The following is a 20,733-nucleotide window of genomic DNA, read 5'->3' on the forward strand; positions in this document are numbered from 1 at the left end:
CAAGGAGCCATAGCTAGGCACCGAGAGCCCGAGCCCGAGGGAAAACTAAACTTTTTAATCGTTCATGTTACAACAATGATTAAAAAACAGACTATGTACATTTAACGTCACATACCACGTGTTTAAGTTTGATTTCATTTTATTTTTGGGGATGCAAAAGAGGACAATCTAGCGTGTACAGTGTAGTTCCGTACATTGACGTTTGTTTCTTCCGTGTGGTTTAGAGGTGAACACCAAACTCGTCGTTGTTGACTTAGCAACAGGCAGACAGTCAACGGTGTTATTTTCTAGGTTGCTACATAACCTAATTTAATATTAACGAGTCCACTTGTTGATGAATATATACATCTACAAACAATGTAGTTTGAATGCGTCGTTCTGGGACAGAGGGGGCGAATATTAACCACTTGCTAAATATCAAGATCATCTTATGAACATATTCTGAAGATGTCTTACCTGGTCTCACCGGAGGCTCCCGATGAGGAGGAGACTTTCTACATGCAGTGCAGAGCCGCCTTCCTCAGTGTGTTCAGATCTAGTCTGACAAATATCTCCTCGAAGCAGGAGTTATGTCGAGGTAAGGCTTTTCAAAATATTCGCAACCCTTTTCAATAACATAGCCTTTTCTCAAAATCAGGATCACACCATGCAGGGACTAATTGTCTACTTCCTATATTTTCAATTTCCAAGTCTTAATTTAAGATGTTTAAGTGACTAGTTCCTCAAACTTGATGTCTACTTATGTTGGAAAGGTTTCTTCATGCACTTTCATCATTTTTTCCCCCCTAGTTCTCCAGTTAGCTGGTAGAAATCCATCCCAAGCCACTCTTGATAAATACTGGAACCCAGGAACAACACACATGAACTTTGACGATTTCTGTGACATACTGAAAAGGGAGTGGAAAAGTGATAACAATGAGCTTATGGGAATTTTCCAAACGCTAGATGCAAATGGAGATGGCTACATCACTCACAGCAAAGTGCAACAACTCCTTACAACTGTGAGTTACTACATTTGCATTTTTTGTATTAGATATGCACATCTTTTGTGATAACAAAAAAATAAATAACTTGACTTTTAGACCAATTTTATACAGTATAAAATAATACTTCGGTGTTATAATGTTTTAATATTTAAAATGTGATGTTTTGACAGTTAAATATTTTAAACCTTACAGGACGGAGATAAAATGACACCTGAAGAGGTAAAAGCCATTTTCTCACTAGGCGACATCAACCAGGATGACAAATTTAACTATGCAGAGGTAAGTGCGCATATGTGGAAACTGGATACGTCTTTTCAATCTGCCTGTTTCCCAAGACATGTTCTGGCCTTTGTGTGTCCAAAGCTATAAAATTGTGATTTGTGCAGTTTATGAATCTGTCATATACAAGTATTTTGATTTGTGTGTTGTTGATAGCTGCCAATGACATCTACATAAAAGAAAAAAAACATCGAAGTGCATCCAATTTTGTTTCTCAGAAAAACATTAAAAGACATCAATAGGGATATAATTCAATAGTTTTATTGTATATTTTATATATTTACAAGAACATTTGTCATGCATCAAAAATATGGGTTCTTCTTTTGGTTCTGTAGGAAATAGAGTAAATGTTGACTAGCGCTGAGATGTTAATTAACTCTGTGAGATCCAACACTTACAGTGGTGCCTTGAGATATGAGTTTACTTTGCTATGTGACCACAGTCATAACTTAAAACACTTATATTGGAAATCATCTTTTCCCACTGAAAATAACAGAAATCCATTAATCTGTTCTAGCCATCCATAAAAAACAACTATTTTGTAATGTGTGTTTTATTGAGGAAAAATATTACTCCATAATATTGTACTTTATAAAACATACAGTAAATACATAATTGAATAGAATTAAATGAACAGTTTTTGTCACACTGCATCAATTGAATGGCCATTGTGCTCGTCCTTCTGGTGTAACTAGAGATGGTCCAAATGGGTTATATGCTGCACATTACATTGTCAACCAATGTAATGTGCGCATGCCGCGTGGTGTATAAAATACACACACACCAAAAATATATATATAATAATTCATGACTGATGATTTTAGTTCTTTGCTATCTGTGCTTCAACTTCAAGCACACAAAACATTTTAAAACATGACATTAAGTTGTCAACGTGCTGGTTAACACAGCAATCTAAAGGTAATTCAATTTCAAATTGTGTGCTTGCCATCCTCAACTTGTTAATGTGCTTGTCCTCCTATTTCTGTCAGTTTTGTAGACAGCTCGTGTCCACTACAGAGAAATGCCAGACGGCCTCTTTGGTGAAGCTCCAGTCTGATGCCAAGCTGAAGAGACAAAACTTTGGCAGCCATACAGACAGCCCTCCAAAACCCTCCATGACATCAGCAACTCCATCTCAGCCTCCAGAAACAACCTGGTCAGATCCAGACATCACACTTCGGAAAGGTAGTCGAATAACTTTTAATCTGTTTGTATCAAAGGCTCAAAATTTGTGGCCTTGTCGTCTGTTGATTTACTTTGCGTTTTAGATGCACACCCATTCACACCAACTGGCCCAATACACATCGCCGCCTTATTGTGAGAATTTAATAGCTCTCTTATCGATCAATTTTTCACTCCCCTTTGACAAATCACCTCATTAGGACAGTTCATTCATCAGGAGAGCCACACAATTAGAGCTGCTTGTTTGTAGGGAAGGAAGTGTGAAGCACTGTGATTTGGGTAATCATTTCTGCCATTAGCAGATTGACAAACGCTCATTTACACCCGAGAGAGCCACAGACTTTGGCTAAAAAGATGTGTTTTTACAGGTTTATTATGCAGCTACAAACTCAAGCCTAAGAGGTAAAACCATCAGTATTGTACAAAACAGGGTAGAAACCTAGACAGAGACCCTGCTAAAGTAATATGAAGATAGATGGGATTGATCTAAGTGGTCAGTCTATGTTCATGTTATTGATTCGGAGGATCCCACTACTATACACTGGGGAGAGGATGAGGGATTTGAAGGTGGTCAGGAGGAGGACCCAGACCAACCGCGACTGCAAAAATAAATGAGTTCCCGCACAGTAGTCAGGATTATCACATTATTGTGCCTCTCCCACATATTGATTGATCCCTGTTACATTTTAATAAGGAGCTGACACCAAATGCTTCTCTGTTGCACATGTGAATGAATGTGTTGTTCTTTCAGCTTGAAAACAGTTTGGGTTGCTCATTTGGAGCTACATTTGTCAGTGTGTTTAGGCTTTTTACTTAAAATTCTTAAAAATAGACTAGAGGGTTTGATCCATGTTAAATTGCTATCTAAATGCACACAAAAAATTGATTTGTTAAGTTAAATATTGTCCTCTATGGGGAAAACAATCTATAAAAAGTGAGGAATATTGATTACATTCAATTATCATAATATACAGCATCAAGTTGAACATGCTGTCATGCAAGCTTTTGGTTAACATTGAAAGCGTACTTACATTGATTGAAAAAATAAAACCTTTTCCATTTGATCTTAGTATCTCATTTTTTTGTTCTTTATTGTTTCTCCTCTGTTAAAATTGGATAGTTGTTTAACTCATTTACTCCCAGCCATTTTCACTGAAGCAACCCTCTTCGCTCCGCTGACTGTTTTACTGGATTTTGACTGATTTGGCAAGGCCCACAGAATATTGTGTTCTATTGCTATAAAAACATGGAACCTACCAAAACAAAGATTAGAGTCTCTTCTCTCATTAGGAAAAAAAGTGAATTTCTATCTGTTTCAGTTTTGCAGCAATTACATTAGAATGTAGCTAAGTTGTATCATTATTCATAAACCTGTTGAAAACACTGGGAAAAAGAGCTTGTTGCAACATGGCCTTGGTTTATCTCTTATACTCTGCTGCCACCTGCTGAACCGTTTTTTGTAATAACTACCATTGGTTTAAGCTTTCTCTACAGTTCAGAGGCTGTATCAAAGCCTTTTGTATTCTCTAGCATAAAAAAATGCATAAATGTGTTTTTGGTGATATGGTAATATTTAAAATAGAACATATTCATACGTTTTTGGGAGCAGATGAGTAAGAAGGTTTGTGTTTGTATTCAGACAGCCGACCATCTTCCCGTCCTTCATCTGCACTCAGTAGAAGATCTTCTCTGTCGAACTCAGTTGCTGCAACGTCCAGCATCAGCAAGGTCAGTAAAATACTAGTGCCTGTTTGTTAGCAGGTAACGTCATCAGCTGCTAACAATCCTTGGACTAAATAAGGCAACTGAAATAGTTGAAACCCTACTAGTATGATATCCTTAAAAAGTGGATCAATATTATTTTTCTAAAGGCACATTTTGTAATAATCTTCTTATGATAGCGGGTACAACATTTTTTTTTAGTTAGGTCTGACGCCTGTTTTTAACAAATTTTTGGCTGTGGAATCCAAAACTGATCTCAGGTTTTCTCTTGTCACATCAAGTTTTTGAACTGTAGATCTCCGTTTCTTAGAAAATCTGAAAATACTATACTTGACATAAAGACATGTACTATAAAAAAAAATTATATTGTTGACAAACAATGAAATATGAAAGAAACAGACATGACCGCAATGTTTAAGGATATGGCTACTACCATTGAATTCCTGATATGCTAGTAGGAGTAGCACTGACCTATTGGGAGCAGCCCTCACCTTTCACCTCACTCACCGTCTCAATTGTGACTGCCTGCACAAGTTGCCATGTAGCTGTAGATAAGTCCAGTCGTATAATCAGCTCTTCTTACATGGCATTTTGCCTATCTGGGGGGTAAAACAAAAAAAAATTTGACATGCTAGGAGAAAAAAATGACTGCAATTTTGGAATTAGCATTTTTAGTTTTAGTTTTCAACCAGCATAAAAATCTAACTCAACAACACTGCCTCCCCCAAAAAAATGTTCCTCGGTGTTGTGGATGGATGGATAAACTGTCCACTGCCCGCTAATGACAGATGCACTTAATAAGATGTGTTTATAATACCTGGTTATTTTTGCATGAAAATGTTTTAACAGCATGTACAGAATGCAACATGAAATTACACTAGTGGGGATAATGAAAGCTCAATTGTAAGTAAGGGTTGCTATCCTGCATGTTTGTTTTCACTCTTCTGGCTTTAGTTCAGCTGGTTTGTTTTGTGTCAAAGGGAAAATGTGTAATGGCCACATTGCTTCATCTGTCTCATGACAGTGTTGTGATTTGACATAATCATTTTTCTATGAATTTTGTCTCTCATGTGTAAAGTGTAGCTGGTATTAGTCTGAGGTTTGCCTTGTGTCATTGCCCTCCGTATTGTATATTGGCGACCATTCAACTTTAGTGACATTTCGTTTTCAGTTTTAGACCCTTGGGCACTTTAAACAATAAACAGTCTAATTTGGTAATATTTATGAATCCTTGTTTGTCTTTTGACATTTAGTTAATGTTTTCTCTGCGGAAGAAAAGTGATTTGTTTGAAATTCAACATGAATGCGCAGAAAGACAAATAAATTATACTGATGTGTGTGTCATTCTTTGTTTGGACAGTGAGCAGATGGTACAAAAAAAAACTGACATTGACTGTACACTGAACAAAGTAAGCTCACTTTTTAGAGCTCTAAAAATGTGTAACATGTCTGCCCTCCTCTGGATGAACATGAATATAACAATATAGGCTGCCAGCCTTACTTGTTGCAGTAGAACACGTTGAAGCACAATTATTAAGACAAACCTCTTTGTCAATGAAATAATTGTGATGCCTGTGTTCCCCCTCAATCTTAATTCTTCTTAATTTTGGAGCAATCATATGCTTCAAACTTTTTGGGAACAGTCTGGGAAAGTCCCTTTTGTCTACAGAAGAGCATTGTCAATGAAGGAATGCTTGAATAAATCAAACACCTTTGGGATGAACTAGAACAGAAAATATATGATCTCCATTTTGCCACAATGAGTTGCCTTAGACCTCACAGAGCCGCATCTTACTTGAAGAGTGGAAGCTGTTATATAGAGATATGAAAAATTATTCACATTCTTCTTCGTTATTTTTCCTCCCATGTTATTGTTTTAAGATCATCAAACAAATATTAATATCCCACAAAGATAACCCAAGCAAAGATACCATTTTTAAATGGTGATTTCATTTATTAAAGGAAATATTCTGTTCAAAGCTACCCTCCAGGTAGCAACTCTATATTTTCTTCCCCCTTTAGTTCTTGGTGGCGTACACACTCTGAGTGGCTCCCATTTTTTTTCCAAACCAAAAATGCTTCAAAAAGCAAACAACAACAACAAAAAAAAAGAAAAATCAACAAGTAATCAAATTTGCGGGGGCCAAACTGTGAATATGCATGAAGTGTAGTTTTAAGTTGTAATATTATCAATCACCACTAGCTGGGAGCAATGGCTTACTTGCACTTACACCGGGTCTACACAACATGAGTATGCCTAATAATTACCTTTTGTGGATTTGGAACAATATGCAGGACAAACTTAATACCTCAATAATATTAAAAAATTGAGAGAGTTTAACTTTGTGGGGGAAAAATGCACAGAGTGAGTTCTTGCACTCAATTTTGGTTTGCTGTTCAACAGTTTTGTGCCGTCCTTCAATTTTTATCCAAGAAAGCTTTTTTCATTGGAAACAAAATCACAGGATGTGGTATTTTTATTGTTTTCATCAAACCCTTTTGTTGATAGGTTAGGATAGTGGATCTTTTATACATGCATTAAGAAATGTATGAAAAATGAAATATATTTGCAAATATGCACATATATTGTCCATATTTTAAATATTTTGGTCATACAAGTCTATGGTCTTATGTGGCCCCTGAGTGGCCCCCTCCACCAAATAAAGTTGCCCATGCCAGAAATGGTGTATGCCGAGAATTATGCAGACTCTTTGATTCCACAACACAATAATTACTCTATATGAACATTTGTCTTCCACATTTGTTAATGTAATGTATTTATTGCATCAACCTTCTAATGGTATACACGTAGTTACAACCGGAATGGACAAAATTTATGTTTCTAATGAATGTAATGTACTTATTGTACAAATGTATTCTCCTACATCAACATATAACTACACATAATAAGATGTTGCTAATTATCTTTATTCAATGAAACAAATTAGCCAAATTGTTTCAATTAATTCTTTGCTTGATTGTCCCAACAGTGGCATCACAGTTGCACGAGGGGATGTTTCTTCCTGGAAGAGGATGGAACCATCAGCTCAATTCAGTACCAGCTGCACTTGCCAGAGACTTCCAGTGTTAACTTAAGCATCCAGCCTATTAGCATCAACCAAAGAGCTGGTACGAATACTGTTTCATTAGTCACAATGTGTGCCTTACAATGTCAATGGACTACATATGGTGCAGTATTAACCTGTAAACCATCTCCCATTACATTGATATGTGGACTTTCTACTTTTTAACCACAGAAAATTCCCTGACTCAAGTTTCTTGCTCATTTTCATGTCTAGTGTGTCAAAAAGTGTATAAAGTGACGAACTGACACAAATGAAAACATAAAATGCTAAAAAAAAAGCACCGTTTGTGGCAGTACAAGGCCATTGTTATTTATAGTATGTAAGAATTTTAAGTGCAATTCAATCCCAAATCAACTTTTTTAAGATGATAAACTGTATAAACGGGTGTCTAATAATGCTGGCTGCATTTCCTGGTCATTATCTAGGCATTTTAGTGCATGTTTATTGAAAGCTTGAATCTGGGGCAAAAAACGTCTGTGTGGCGCCATCTTTAGGTTAAACACTGGGGTAAACACAATTTTGGCTGTTTGTCCTCTGGATGAATGCGTCACTTTGTGAATCTGACATAGTTGCTCTGCCACTGTGGTGTACCTTGTACAAGCCTCAACGGTCCTCCAGGCAATGCCCCATTTGAGCGCCATTTTCAAATATTAGTGAGGGGTGGAGCAAAATTCTGGTAGGGGGTTAAGTTGCACTTTAAGAAATAATTTTGGTCATTATCAAGTTTTTTTCTTTCCTTTGGAAAATGTCTCGATCAGCTCTTAAATTCAACTCTAATGAGCCGTTTTTGTTTTCATTGACATTTTGGTCCCAACAAATGTACCTTTAGTTTTGCTAGGCATTTAAAATGAACAGGAAACCGAAGAAACAAGGGGTCGCTTCATTAACCAAATATAGCTGTAACTGTACACTGCCCTCCATAATTATTGGCACCCCTGGTTAAGATATATTCTTTAGCTTCTAATGAATTAATGTTTTCTCTAAATAGTGTTAACATTTCTATCTCTTCTGCTTTGTTGTTAAGACAAGCAGTCCCCCTGGATGAACGTGGACACCACACTTTTTGTGATGTTAGCTGGTGATACTGAAGAAGAGTCAACACTCATGTGTTTCACTGGTGCAAAGGACAAAAAAGTAGGTTGACATTGGGTCATTTCATATTCACGTAAAATGTAAATCATTCCCGACTTAGTTCTTGTGTGTTGATGATACAGGCAGTTTTTTTTTTTAATATTTCAGCCTCTGTGTTTGTGAAGAAAAAGGTCAACGAGCATAAGTCAACAATTGTCTGCACTAACACAAGAGTAAAAGAAATACATAATTTTTCTACTTATTCCACATCCTTTTCGATGCGCTTGTTCGAGCGGTTTACTAAGTTGTGAATTCCTTCTGAGATGGCTGGTCATACAACCATCAGGGATGTGATTTTTCCGCTAATTCGCGGAATTCCGCTTTTTTTATCTCCCCCCAAAAAAAAAAATTCGATTTTTTTTTTTTTTTAGTAGTTCATTGTGTATGCACATGACTCCGACAGATAACATCTACTGCTATAACAAAGACATTTGTGGTATGCTCTAATATGAGTTACTTTTCATTTGGTCATGATACAATTATTTGTTCATGAAATTTGAACTCTTCAACATTATTTATGTGTTAACTTAGTAATCACATTAGTTAGATATGATGATATTCTCAGTGATAGTTTTTAAAAGCAAAGGCAGTCCAATGTTTTTGAATGTGACTGATTTTGAGTTGACTAAAACTGCCATTTTATATGGGATAGTTCAATATACATTGAAAATTTATGCTGTTGTTTTGTCTATTTCTTTGTCATGTGAGTGCATTGAAAGTACTTAAAAACACGGAAAACCCATGAGCTCCTGGACCTAGCTGGGTGCCAGGGGCCCCCAGACCCCCGGCTAAATTTTCAGATAATTTCACTTTGGTCAAATCACATCCCTGAACCATTTATCCACCACTTTGTGCACTGCTTCATTTTAAAGGAAAGGTTTTCAAGCCATGACTAATCTGCAGTGTGCTAAATCATCGATGGTAATGTGCATGTTAAATTGTGCTAGGAGCGGCCATTTTTATCAGATGAAACCAACATGTGTAAAAATCAATCGAACAAGTAGATCTGCTGATCGTGATTATGTGACAGCCAAAAACAAAAGCGAGTGTGTGCTGTAGAGCAACGTGCAGGATTTTTTTTATTCACCCTCATGCGTTCTAATCTTGAAAACATCTTCGTAATAATTTACTTTGATTTATCCTACTTCCTCATGGGAAGGCGTGTTGGTCTTCAAAGTAGTCTCCCCACCAATTTGAAACGTCCTGAGTCAAGGTCAGCAGCACTTTTTCAATGGCCACACTGTACTCCTCCATATGCCACGGCGACCGCCAAGGCTGCTGTCTCCTTGGCCAGCCGTTATCAATCAGCTACTTCTGAAGTGCCACAGGCCACAAAAGCCTGATAAGACTCCTTCTTAAGCCTGTTGGCATCCCTCACTGCCGGTGTCTGCCAACAGGTTCAGCGATTGCTGCCACAACAGGCACTGACCTAGTAATGGACAAATGAAGCTTCATGAAGCACTTGCGATATTTGTTGACTCCTCTAGATGACACTCATGGTTTAAATATGCTAGTGAAATGGAAATTGCTTAAATTTTCATTGCACTAGCCTTTATCTTTAAACTAAGAGCACCATAGAGGAGTCAAAAATATCACAAGTGCTTAATTTGTCCATCACTAGACCACTTTAAGGCCACAGCTCCAGAAGGCCATCTCATTACTGGAGGCGGAACATGATCAATATCCCACACCTCCCCTGGGACGTTTGCCGAGTTTTTTTTTTTTATCCATCCATCCATCCATCCATTTTCTTAACCGCTTGTCCTCACAAGGGTCGCGGGGGGCGCTGGAGCCTATCACAGGAAGGCCGAAGCCCGGACTCGATCTCACGTCCTCTGCACTGGGAGGCGGACGTGCTAACAAGTCAGCCACTGTGCCGCCCTGTTTTTTTTATTTTAATTATTATTATAATTATTAACAACAAAAACAAAAAAAATCAAGCAGAACATAACATAAAGGGACCGCCTTGTGCAGTTCTGCACAAATAGCAGTTTGTGAGATTCTCTAACTTGTAACGAGCTCAGTCCAAACCAAAAGTCATATCAAATACTAATAGACAACTATTCACTCTATTGAGTGTTCATTTAAGCATATGTTTGGAATTAAAAGGAATCCAGAATGTCTTGAGAAAAAGTACCTGTAGAAGCTATAAACGCCACGCAGAATGGTCCAAGCCTGGATACAAACTGGGATCCTTTAGAATGTGACAATTTCCGTTAAATACAATATAGCAGTAGCAGTCTTTGTCAGCCCATTTCATTGTGTGGCATGTAAAAATGTGATTTACAGAAGTACATTTGGAGAGGTGAACTGAAAGCTGGGACGTACTACCTACTGCCTTTCTCCAGTGGCTGCAGATTAAAGAAAAGGAGCAGAAAGAATGTCTCTAAAAAATCCATAAAACTTGTCTACAAGACAGACAGCGGAGAACTCGACCTCACCAGTGATTTTCGGTAAGTGTGTTTGCTTGTTTATTAAGATTGTGAACTTTGTAGTATGTAGTAGTACTTTGAAGTATTCAGACTCCATATAAATGAGTAACGGTATCTGGTTTAATACAGTAGTTAGTATTTGTGAAACAATTGTATTGCATGTGTACTTTAATTATTGATGTCTTAGTTGTTTTTTGTTGTTTGACTGCTTCAATGCTGCCTCTGCAAATTATTTAAAAAATACAGCATCAGTAGTGCAGTAATGCCATAATGTGTCACAGGGAGGCACTATCGGAGATCTTTGACATGATAGACCTGGATGGGAATGGTTTGCTCAGTCTTGAGGAATACAACTTCTTGGAGCTGATGATCAGCGGAGAGGAGTGCAAGATGGGGATGTGGGCCATCTGCAAAGGTACAACTAGTTAAAATCACTTATTCATAATGTTCATATAAGGGTATATTTGTATATTGTGTCAAGTATATATGGGGAAGAGTCTGATAAATTGAACTTCCTTTAGATGTTGCACTGACAAACCATATTCCCACGATGATAAACATCACAATTAATATGCCCACTAGACTGCATTAACAAACAAACAAATCACACTTTGACACTCATGTTCACACGGCATCAAATAAATCATTTGTTTGATCTTCAATAATAATAAGTAACACTGAAAGTCAAATAATGTACTGTATTTTATAACCACACATTTGACTTGGGCTAAAAAAAATAACTCACCCTGCTTTTTTATTCAGATTCAGAGGCAAGATAATGATTTTCCATCTTAATGCAGTGATGTTGCATTTTTAATCTCAGACTCAGAATAATCTTTGCCAAATGAACAAATTAACTGCAAATATGCAAGTGAAGTCTTTAAGAATGTCATATTTCTCTGCAGTTTAACAGTTTGTATGGTTAAGTTGCAAATTGTTGCACAGTAATAGTGTGAATACTCTCTCTAAACTCTCTATTTTGTGTCCACAGAGAATTTTGACATGAGAGAGAACCAGCTGACAAAACAGGGCTTCATGGAGCTCAATCTGATGGTGGCAACAGAAAAAGATGGAGACGCTGATGACCTGTGGACCCTCGTCGAAACCGTGGGCTACAACCGTATGCTGGAGCTAGTCGAGGTTCTTATTCATTTAAAAAAATGTACATGAATGACATTTGCAGGCTTTTCTTTCCTAAAAGGAAATCCTATGTCATCAGGCTTGCCCATTCCAGATAGACATACATTGTGAGAGCACACAGCCATCGATTCAGCCTCTCAGACTGGAATCTGGGTCCAAAATTCTGAACCAGGCCGTGCAGAAATCGATCACTTTAGAGGGAGCAGCCACACAACTAAAAGGACAGGACAATGTGCTCATCTACACCTACAGGGGAGAACACAGGATATCCTCCCTCATCGTCAACAAGGTAGATGACAAATATTTGCGGGTGTGTGTGTGCATATGTGCGTGCGTGTGAGTGTGCGCTCATTAAATCACCTAAAACCTATTAAAAATCCCATACCGTTCACCTAAACCGAATACTTCAGAATCCAGCTAGTCGTGAAATTGTCAGGAGACCCGAGGAAGGATCAAAGAAAGAAAAAAAGAAAAGTGAAATCCAGCACCGACCAGACATCACCTACTACCCGCCGGGCTACCAACCAGAATTTTTCACCAACCCCAGAAGTATATAAATTCCAACAAATTAGGGAGACCTCAAGAGACCAAAGGAAACACTGAGGAAAGGAAGGAAGGATAGATGAAGCAGAGTGAGATCCACAGACATCAGCCTCCACTGATTCAACGACCAGAGGAAGAAGCAGATTGTGTTTGAATTTCGGTAGATGCTGGTGTGGTGGATCTGGCATGCACGAAAACCTCCACCAAAGAGGGGAGCCGTTGACCCCCAGGACAGAGCAAGCACAACCCCCCAGAGCCCCCCAGGGCCCCCCAGGCTGCGGCAGCGCCAAGGCACAACCCCAGGGACCCGCAGGTGCCACCGGCCGGAGAGCAATCCCAGGAGCCAGGAGCGCCCCCCACCCCAATACGGCCCGCACCCCAAGCCCAACGCAGCAGAACGGGGCACGGCAGGCCCACCGGGCACCCCAACGGATTTATCCCAATGGTGATTTTCCCGGGGTGGTGGTTTGCACAGCTGCACATTGATGACGACGTGTCTCGAACCAATCATTGTCCAAAGTAATTATGTCACGTTTTGGAACTTGGCTACTTTTTTTTTTTAACCACGAAGGAGCAGGTACCCGAAAAAGTGAGTAGAGTAGAGTAGAGCCGGGTAGATTTGTTGGTGGAGACGGGGCTTTTGCAGAGTACAGTACAGTGTAGAGTAGAGTAGAGTAGAGTAGATACCAACGGTGGAAACGAGGCTTTAGAGTATTTCTACTACAGCCAGTACAGGGAATTACCCTTCTTAAAATGTATATTTATTGGTAATTCTAATGGACAGCAGAGGCAGGGCTTCGCTTCTTTTTCCTAGGAGCACATTGGCTCCTATCCTAAACTTTTACTGGCGCAATTTGGCTTGCAGAGTAAATATTCACTCTCACTTTCACTATACTACTGATAAATGGGCTGAAGTGTGGAGCAGACATTTGAAATCAACAAAAAAAAATCAAGAATAGAATTTTTTTTTATAATGCATTATTCATTTGCTCCATATAAATGTGTTAAAGGTGCCATGCCTTAGGTTTTTTTTCTTGTATAATCTTTGATATCCTTTCATGGGGTTTGCAAAAAAATTTGGGTTCAAAGAACACACAACCACATACACCCACATTGGTCAGTACCGTCTTGCAGCTGCGAGTTTATGCGGCATCACCATGGAGGAGTACAGGTGATTAAAAAAAATTAAATATCTGGGTAATATAGCGTAAATTGAGAAGCAGCTGGGGAATGCTTCATTCACACTGCTCAGTCCCCCTCACAGTGCTTGCTGCGTGGACTTGAGGTCGCCGGTTGTCACCATGGAAATGGAATAATTGTCCTCCAGTGGGACTGGGCCGTTGGCGGAATTGTGGCCGACCGCAGCACACCCTAATGTGGCCACTACTATGTACACTATTAGTGACTAACAACAAACTATTAAAATATATTTATGCATTATTAATCTGGGGTTTTGTTTTGCATGATAAAATTGTCAATTGTCATCGAGTGATGGGAGTTTTTGTTGTTGTTGCTGCAGTCCAACCAGAAAGTGACTGTTCGTGTCAACAACAAGCACAACAGCAACTGCTGCAGCAGTCGAGGCCTGAATGTGTTTGCTGTTGAGGTGCCAGCCAGAACTAAGATGGTAGGACATTTTCTATTCTGATTATTAACTCATCAACGATGAATCGCACACAACTAAAAATCACTTTAAGAATTCTGAGGTTGGTGGTGGGTTTGGATGTCTACTGGATGTTGACAATGTGCTGTCCACTAGGTGTGTCAACATTGTCTGCCCGTCAGTGAAAAACGGGACTGGACCTACAACTGTGTGGAAACTATACTGCCCTCGAAATAGAGCTGCTCTTCTATGCTTGTGACACCCAAGAGTTTGTTGAAACACTTAAGATGATTGCAAAAAAATGAATAGGCTGTGTTAAATATGATGCTTACTGTGAGGAATCTTGTATTTAGAGCCTTATACTGTAGGTTCCTTCCTATGTCTGGTGCCTTTTAAAATTGGCAACAGAGTATAACTCCTGTATATAGATGTCACCATTCCTATCTGATTATGCATTTGCTTTATTTGGGGATACTATATATATTGCACCATCTGAACTTTACTTGCCCTTGCCCTTTTCAGCTGAGTGTTGACCTTCTATTTATATCTTACAGACCGTTCTTTGCCCTTTGACTTTATTTGCTGAAACAGTAGAGCTAGCTAACTAAATGTCATTTGGCATATGAGATGCATTTTATGCCACTGTCTGCTTTTCCTTTTCCAACAGACTTGGTTTACCACCTGAGATGTTGGTCCATATTATGTGTTGCTGTAAATACTGTAATCCATGCTTCATTTTTTTTTTTATGTTTTGACTGATCTGTTTTCTTCTTTGAAAAGAATCAAATCACAAATAGAATGTTTGTCATTTGTTGATAAAATAACACCACACTTCCCAATTCCATTTAGTCTTGATTTTTAATTTTCATAAAGATGAGAGGTCAACCTTATTTCATGTATCACACTCTGCAGACAAGTGATATAACAAGACTGATGTCCAACGTTGCTCTGTTTATGATGAACAAACACACAATGATGCAACAGGCAAACCGTAATGGCCTCAGGCCTATTTCTCAACATTCCATCCACTCACAGTGCAGAGTGGTTTAGGATATATTTTGGAACGGCTTACAACATTTACACAATTAATAATATTTATAAACATGTAAAAAAATAGTAAACATGTTCCTATTTACTTTCTATTTATGATAACTTAGTAATTTTTTGTTTGTTTATGTGCTACATATTCATTGACTTGACCCGCTTTACAACCCGGAATTGTAGTTTCCACCTTCATTGTGCTCTTGCAGATTGTAAATGCCAAATGAGGAAATATACTTATGACTATAACTGATCACTATATCACACAATATCAATGTATATCATAGCTATATGTCCTTAAGGAAAGGTTATGTAAGGTTACAAATTTGCAGAATACCTTAAAACATTGTTCTTTCATTGCTATCAAAATCCAGTGGCATTTTCTTTTTTTTTTTATGAATACTTAGCATTAAAAATAGACTAACATACAGCAATAGTAATAGTGTAAATGCTTGTCTTTACCAGCATTCACACAATCTTGTTGTTTTTTTTAAAGCTAGAATTGCATTGGCATGAAGGTTGTACTTGCAACAAATCTTGTCATAAAAGTACTAGTGTTAGTGTGACTACTTGAAAGCAGTAATTTGATATTGTCACTAATATTCTGGATGCACATTAGAATTACAGTTATTACATATTTGTGATGGGCTACCTACACTCCTTTAATCCGTCACACCAAGCATTTACCTGATCAAGAGTCCTGTAATATTAGTTGCATTACTTTGCAAATGTTCCAATTAAAATTGTTTAAGAGTATTTATTCATGTGTATTAAATTTCAATTAATTTGTCTAATTAAATTATTTAGTGTAAATTATAAAAATACAGTTTTTGTATTATTATTATTGCATTGGTTAGTTAATATACATACATTAAACACGTGAATGTGAAGATCTTTAATGTCAGGCAGTATTCAACCTGGAAAGCCAAGTAAGTAACTTCAGTCTCTCATTCCTTGCCCTTTAAACCGAGGAGGTGGGTGTTGTCCAACGTGTACGTGTGGAACCCTCCCGCCTCCCATGCCACCGCAGGCTCTCCCATTCCCCTAGACAGCGGATCACACAGGACCATTGAAGGTGCTCTGCCGGGTGGGCTTGTCAAAATGGTGAAAATAACGGAGGTGAAGACCAAGCCGTATACGGACCAGAAACCCGGAACCAGCGGCCTGAGGAAGAGGGTGACCGTGTTCCAGCAGAATCAGCACTATGCGGAGAACTTCATCCAGAGCATTATCTCTGTCATCGAACCAGCTGAGCGCCAGGCAGCCACTCTGGTGGTAGGAGGCGACGGCAGGTTCTTCATGAAAGACGCCATTCAGCTCATCGTGCAGATTGCAGCCGCGAACGGGGTCAGTGGGAGAAAAACAAACTGCACAGACGAGCTAATGTTACCCTCCAGCTAGCAACCCGGGCTAACAGTCAAGTTTCATTTGAATTAGAAAGAAATATGTGAATGTCGGAACTTTTACACGACATTGTAAAGTTTTGCAACAACATATTTTTTTGCTAACAGCTGACAGCTGCATTTAACCACGCAAGCAATGCACTGCAGCTTGGTTTGTGCGAATAAGCCTGTCAGCTAGCGTTACATTCTATTGCTGCTGTACTACGCACTGTTACTTGCCAGGCTTTCAAATTGGGTTCACATCTTGCAAGCATGTGTGAATATGGTTATCTTCTCGCTCAGACAGCAAGTGGTTTATATAGCCAGCTCAAGTCAGCCAATCATCAGCCTGGCTTGGGCCTTGATCTTTACGCAGTGAAATTAATTACCTTTAGCATTCGTGACAAAACGAGACCATTCGATTTGATTTTGAGGATGCCGCAGAAGCGAGTGCAAACAAGTTTAGGTGTGGTTCATAATAACGAAAGGCGTGTGTGGTAAGATTATGCTTCGACTTCTTGGCCACAATGCAGATGCTAAAACACTTGTTTGTCGGTAGGGGGCGTGGCAGTGTGGGACGTGCGGCATGTCACGTTTCTTGTCACTTATATGGACTACGAAACTAGAGCGGGGATGTGGGCTGCAACCAGTGCAGATCAGAAAATGCACGGCTGGCCCTAACCTCCAACAGGCCCTAAGCAAAATAAGACTTTTGGGGCCTCAATTTCAATAATGCTAATAATATTGATTATTCGTACAGCTTAAAAAAGCTCGTTACGCCACCAAAAAAATGCCACACAAAGTGGATACACATGTCAATTACAGTTTATACATTATATGGCAATATAATGGTACATCATTTATGTGTTCTGTTTATCACTATACATCACTGGCCTATATAGATAGATGAACAAAGAAGCATTATTTATTATATAAAAAAATTATAACCAATGAAAGGAAATTTGATAGTTTCTTGCTGAACATCTAAAGAGCTCTTACAGCGCACTATGTGCCCCGGTACACTGGTTGGGAATCACTGGTTTACATGATCCTATAGATAATTATTGATCACTTGATTGTTTGTTTGTCCACAATGTTGGAGGTCCAAAGCGAGAGGATAAGACTAGTAGACTGACTTGTGTTGGTTTTCACCACTAACATATACACACATAACACTAATCAGTTCATGTCAGCTACTGTATGTTAGAAGTTTACATTCTCCTTAGATGTAGTAAGATTAGGGCTAAATAGCTGACAGCAGAAATTTAGGATTTAGTGGCAAAGACATGACACAAATACAAAGTTGCCATCATAAAAATAACTGTGACACAATTCAAACATCTCACCATCTAACTGTATGACAGGGTCTTGTATTCCTTTTCAGAAATGCACAAAAAATATGTGTGACTAACTGTTAATTAGAATCTGTTACCCAGGGCCTATTTTTTTAAATTGCAAATTCCATGGGTGAGGGTTCTTAAAGAGTGAGATAAATCATATTTTCCATTCTCTAACAAAGGGTTCTCAAACTTGTCAGTACAGCCCATTATTATGGCTTCCCTCTCACCCTGAACTGGACGCCAGCCAATCACAGGGCACACATAGATGAAAAATGACCACATCTACAACTATCTGATTAGTAATCACTGTTGATTTATGTTAATAAAACTTAGGTTTCTTTGAAAGAGGCGTTACCCAAGTGAAACCGTTTTGATAGTTTGGTCATTTTACTGTACCTTAGCTTGATAATTTTTTTTATGGTGAGTAGCTTTAATGTACTGAAGCTTCATGTGCAGTAGTTTACCTCACCACATTTTTCAAGTTTGCACTGACACGCTGTATAGGAATTGGATGAATGTATACAAAATAAAGTAATATGATCTGCGATCACAAATGGCCAAATTTGGACAAAGAGGATGGCCCTAAGCTTCATTGTGGCAACAGTGGCTTGTTAAAAAACGACGGTTTAGGGAAATTGCATCAGTGTTGCCTCAAGTAAATCTTTCTGTTTTGAATAGACAGAGTTTTCGTAGTGCTTTTGTGAAAATGCAGTAAAATGTGACGAGGTATGGGGAGAGATTGGTCTAAAAAATATTCACACAGATAAATTTGTGATTTTCAAGTGTCTTTACTCTCCACAAAAAAGAAAAGAAAAAATAATTGTCTACAAAAATGAAAGCGAGTCAGTTGAATTTACAGAATACATGCACGTCATGGCGTATGGTCAGAGTTAGGGATGTTCGATACCACTTTTACGAAACTCTTGAGTAGTCACCGCTACTGATACCAAATACCGATACCACTAGTAAATAAAATTCCCCACCCATAAATGACAGATGATTTTAAAGAAATACCTATACATCTCAATATATTATTTTTCCTTAAAATTGCATTATGTTAATGGCAACTTTGTATTCATATAATTTCTAATTTCTTGTCCCTAATCGTAAAAGGGCCGCAGGAGGGCAGCCAATAATGGTATCGTCACCGCCGTGAGTACCGATACCTTAAAATAAGACTGGTATTGGCACCTATACCAATACCAGATATCGGTAGTCACCCATCATAGTCAGGATGATACCACCTCTGCCTCAATTTGAGCCGGGAAAAAATCTGTATGTTGTCTTTGTAATCTATACAATTAGTAGGTTGAAAAGGATTTGTAAATCATTGTACTTTGTTTTTTTTGTTTTTTTTACACACAACTTTATAGGAAATTGGGTTTGTATTTACACTAATTTCTGGACTATTTTGTCATTTATCCATCCATCCATCCATCCATTTTCTTGGCCGCTTTTCCTCACTAGGGTCGCGGGGGTGCTGGAGCCTATCCCAGCTGGCTTCGGGCAGTAGGCGGGGTACACTCTGAACTGGTTGCCAGCCAATCGCAGGGCACACAGAGACGAACAACCACACTCACATTCACACCTAGGGACAATTTGGAGAGTTCAATTAACCTGCCATGCATGTTTTTGGAATGTGGGATTTAAAATTGCGATTTTTTTTTTTTTTACTCAAATTCAGAAAATACTAATCAGTAAACTTGAAAATGTATTTATCTGAACATTCAGGTTTATTACTGAGCCACTGCATTTAACAAACAGGTTGCAGTCTGTTTCATGTTTGAACAGCACTGAAATCAAATATTAAGGCCTAATGTTCCATTAATATATCATTCTTTCATGCTTAATGTGTGAATCCTAACCCTAAGTAAGACGTTTTGTTGAATATTCACATAAAAAAATGTATGTTTAAAAATCGATTCGGCCACATATCGAATCGATTTGAGAATTGTGCGCTGTAATATCACGATATATTGCCAAATCGATTTTTTCTAACACCACTAGTATTTGGGCTCACTTTGGTTTGTTTTGCTCTGCCTGACGCTCTTGCGCTTCCTTGATAGTGCGCCCCTGTGTGATCGAATGGATAAGCCGGACCTTTGTATTAGCCGCAGGGTCGACTGCAAGTGAAAAAAGTAGCGGCTTGTAGTCCAGAAATTACTGTATTTATGTATTAATTTTATGGCGGCCAACCCCCGATTTTCATAGAAAAAACTTAACAGCGGTATATGTATTTATCACCAAAATATTAGCAACACCGCCTAGTGTGATGCAATGCTTTACATTGTACATACGTTGTTAAATGAGTGCAGTACTTCTGATAGTGAACTATACCTTGTACATAAGAACTGAGCATCTTCAAATCCCTAAAAACAATGTCAGACCTTTTAATATTCGTATTTGTGCCTCTTCTTGCAGATTGGTCACCTGGTGATCGGTCAGGATGGCATCATGTCCACCCCGGCCGTGTCTTGTGTGATCCGCAAGATGAAGGCAGTGGGTGGAATCATCCTCACTGCCAGCCACAACCCGGGGGGCCCCAATGGAGACTTTGGTATCAAGTACAACATCTCCAGTGGAGGTAATGAACAACTAGCACAACTTTGGCCTGTGTACCCTGTATACTCTGGAAAATGTGCTTATTGTTTGCAATTAGTCCAGAGTTGTTACAATTTTCTTTCTCTTCCACGGTCTGCAGGTCCTGCTCCAGAGGGCATTACAAACAAAATCTTTGAGATCAGCAAAGGCCTACAGGAGTATCACATCTGCCCAGAGCTCAAAGTAGATCTGTCAAAGATTGGCAAGCAGACCTTTGATGTGGAGGGTTTTAAGCCTTTCACAGGTAGTTTTTTCCTTTACAGTT

General features: G+C 38.6%; 2 protein-coding genes across 2 annotated transcripts in view; both read left to right on the forward strand.

Moving 5' to 3' along the window:
• The first annotated feature begins 244 nt into the window (after window positions 1-244).
• On the forward strand, window positions 245-15,775 carry efcab7 (EF-hand calcium binding domain 7). The gene is made up of 13 exons (XM_077584689.1): window positions 245-577; window positions 790-1,001; window positions 1,179-1,265; window positions 2,255-2,450; window positions 4,087-4,175; window positions 7,160-7,298; window positions 8,280-8,389; window positions 10,676-10,839; window positions 11,100-11,233; window positions 11,810-11,958; window positions 12,038-12,247; window positions 14,021-14,128; window positions 14,261-15,775. The coding sequence occupies exons 1-13, from the start codon at window positions 448-450 to the stop codon at window positions 14,339-14,341; spliced, it is 1,809 nt and encodes a 602-aa protein (XP_077440815.1). The 5' UTR covers window positions 245-447; the 3' UTR covers window positions 14,342-15,775.
• Window positions 15,776-16,133: 358 nt separating this feature from the next.
• Window positions 16,134-20,733, forward strand: part of pgm1 (phosphoglucomutase 1) — a 16,806-nt gene continuing 12,206 nt past the window's right edge. The window contains exons 1-3 of the mRNA XM_077584690.1: window positions 16,134-16,492; window positions 20,289-20,451; window positions 20,569-20,712. Of these exons, the coding sequence (XP_077440816.1) occupies window positions 16,247-16,492; window positions 20,289-20,451; window positions 20,569-20,712 (553 nt within the window). The 5' untranslated portion in view covers window positions 16,134-16,246. The remainder of the gene's footprint in view (window positions 16,493-20,288; window positions 20,452-20,568; window positions 20,713-20,733) is intronic.

This window comes from Vanacampus margaritifer, chromosome 13, assembly GCF_051991255.1.
Source record: "Vanacampus margaritifer isolate UIUO_Vmar chromosome 13, RoL_Vmar_1.0, whole genome shotgun sequence".
NCBI classification, from domain to species: domain Eukaryota; kingdom Metazoa; phylum Chordata; class Actinopteri; order Syngnathiformes; family Syngnathidae; genus Vanacampus; species Vanacampus margaritifer.

Excerpts from the sequence above, each read along its gene's own strand:
- efcab7 (XM_077584689.1), top strand. The coding sequence starts at position 448 with ATGTCTTACCTGGTCTCACCGGAGGCTCCCGATGAGGAGGAGACTTTC. Across the intron at positions 578-789 it reads GAAGCAGGAGTTATGTCGAG|TTCTCCAGTTAGCTGGTAGA; the intron begins GTAAGGCTTTTC and ends TTTCCCCCCTAG. Across the intron at positions 1,266-2,254 it reads ACAAATTTAACTATGCAGAG|TTTTGTAGACAGCTCGTGTC; the intron begins GTAAGTGCGCAT and ends TATTTCTGTCAG.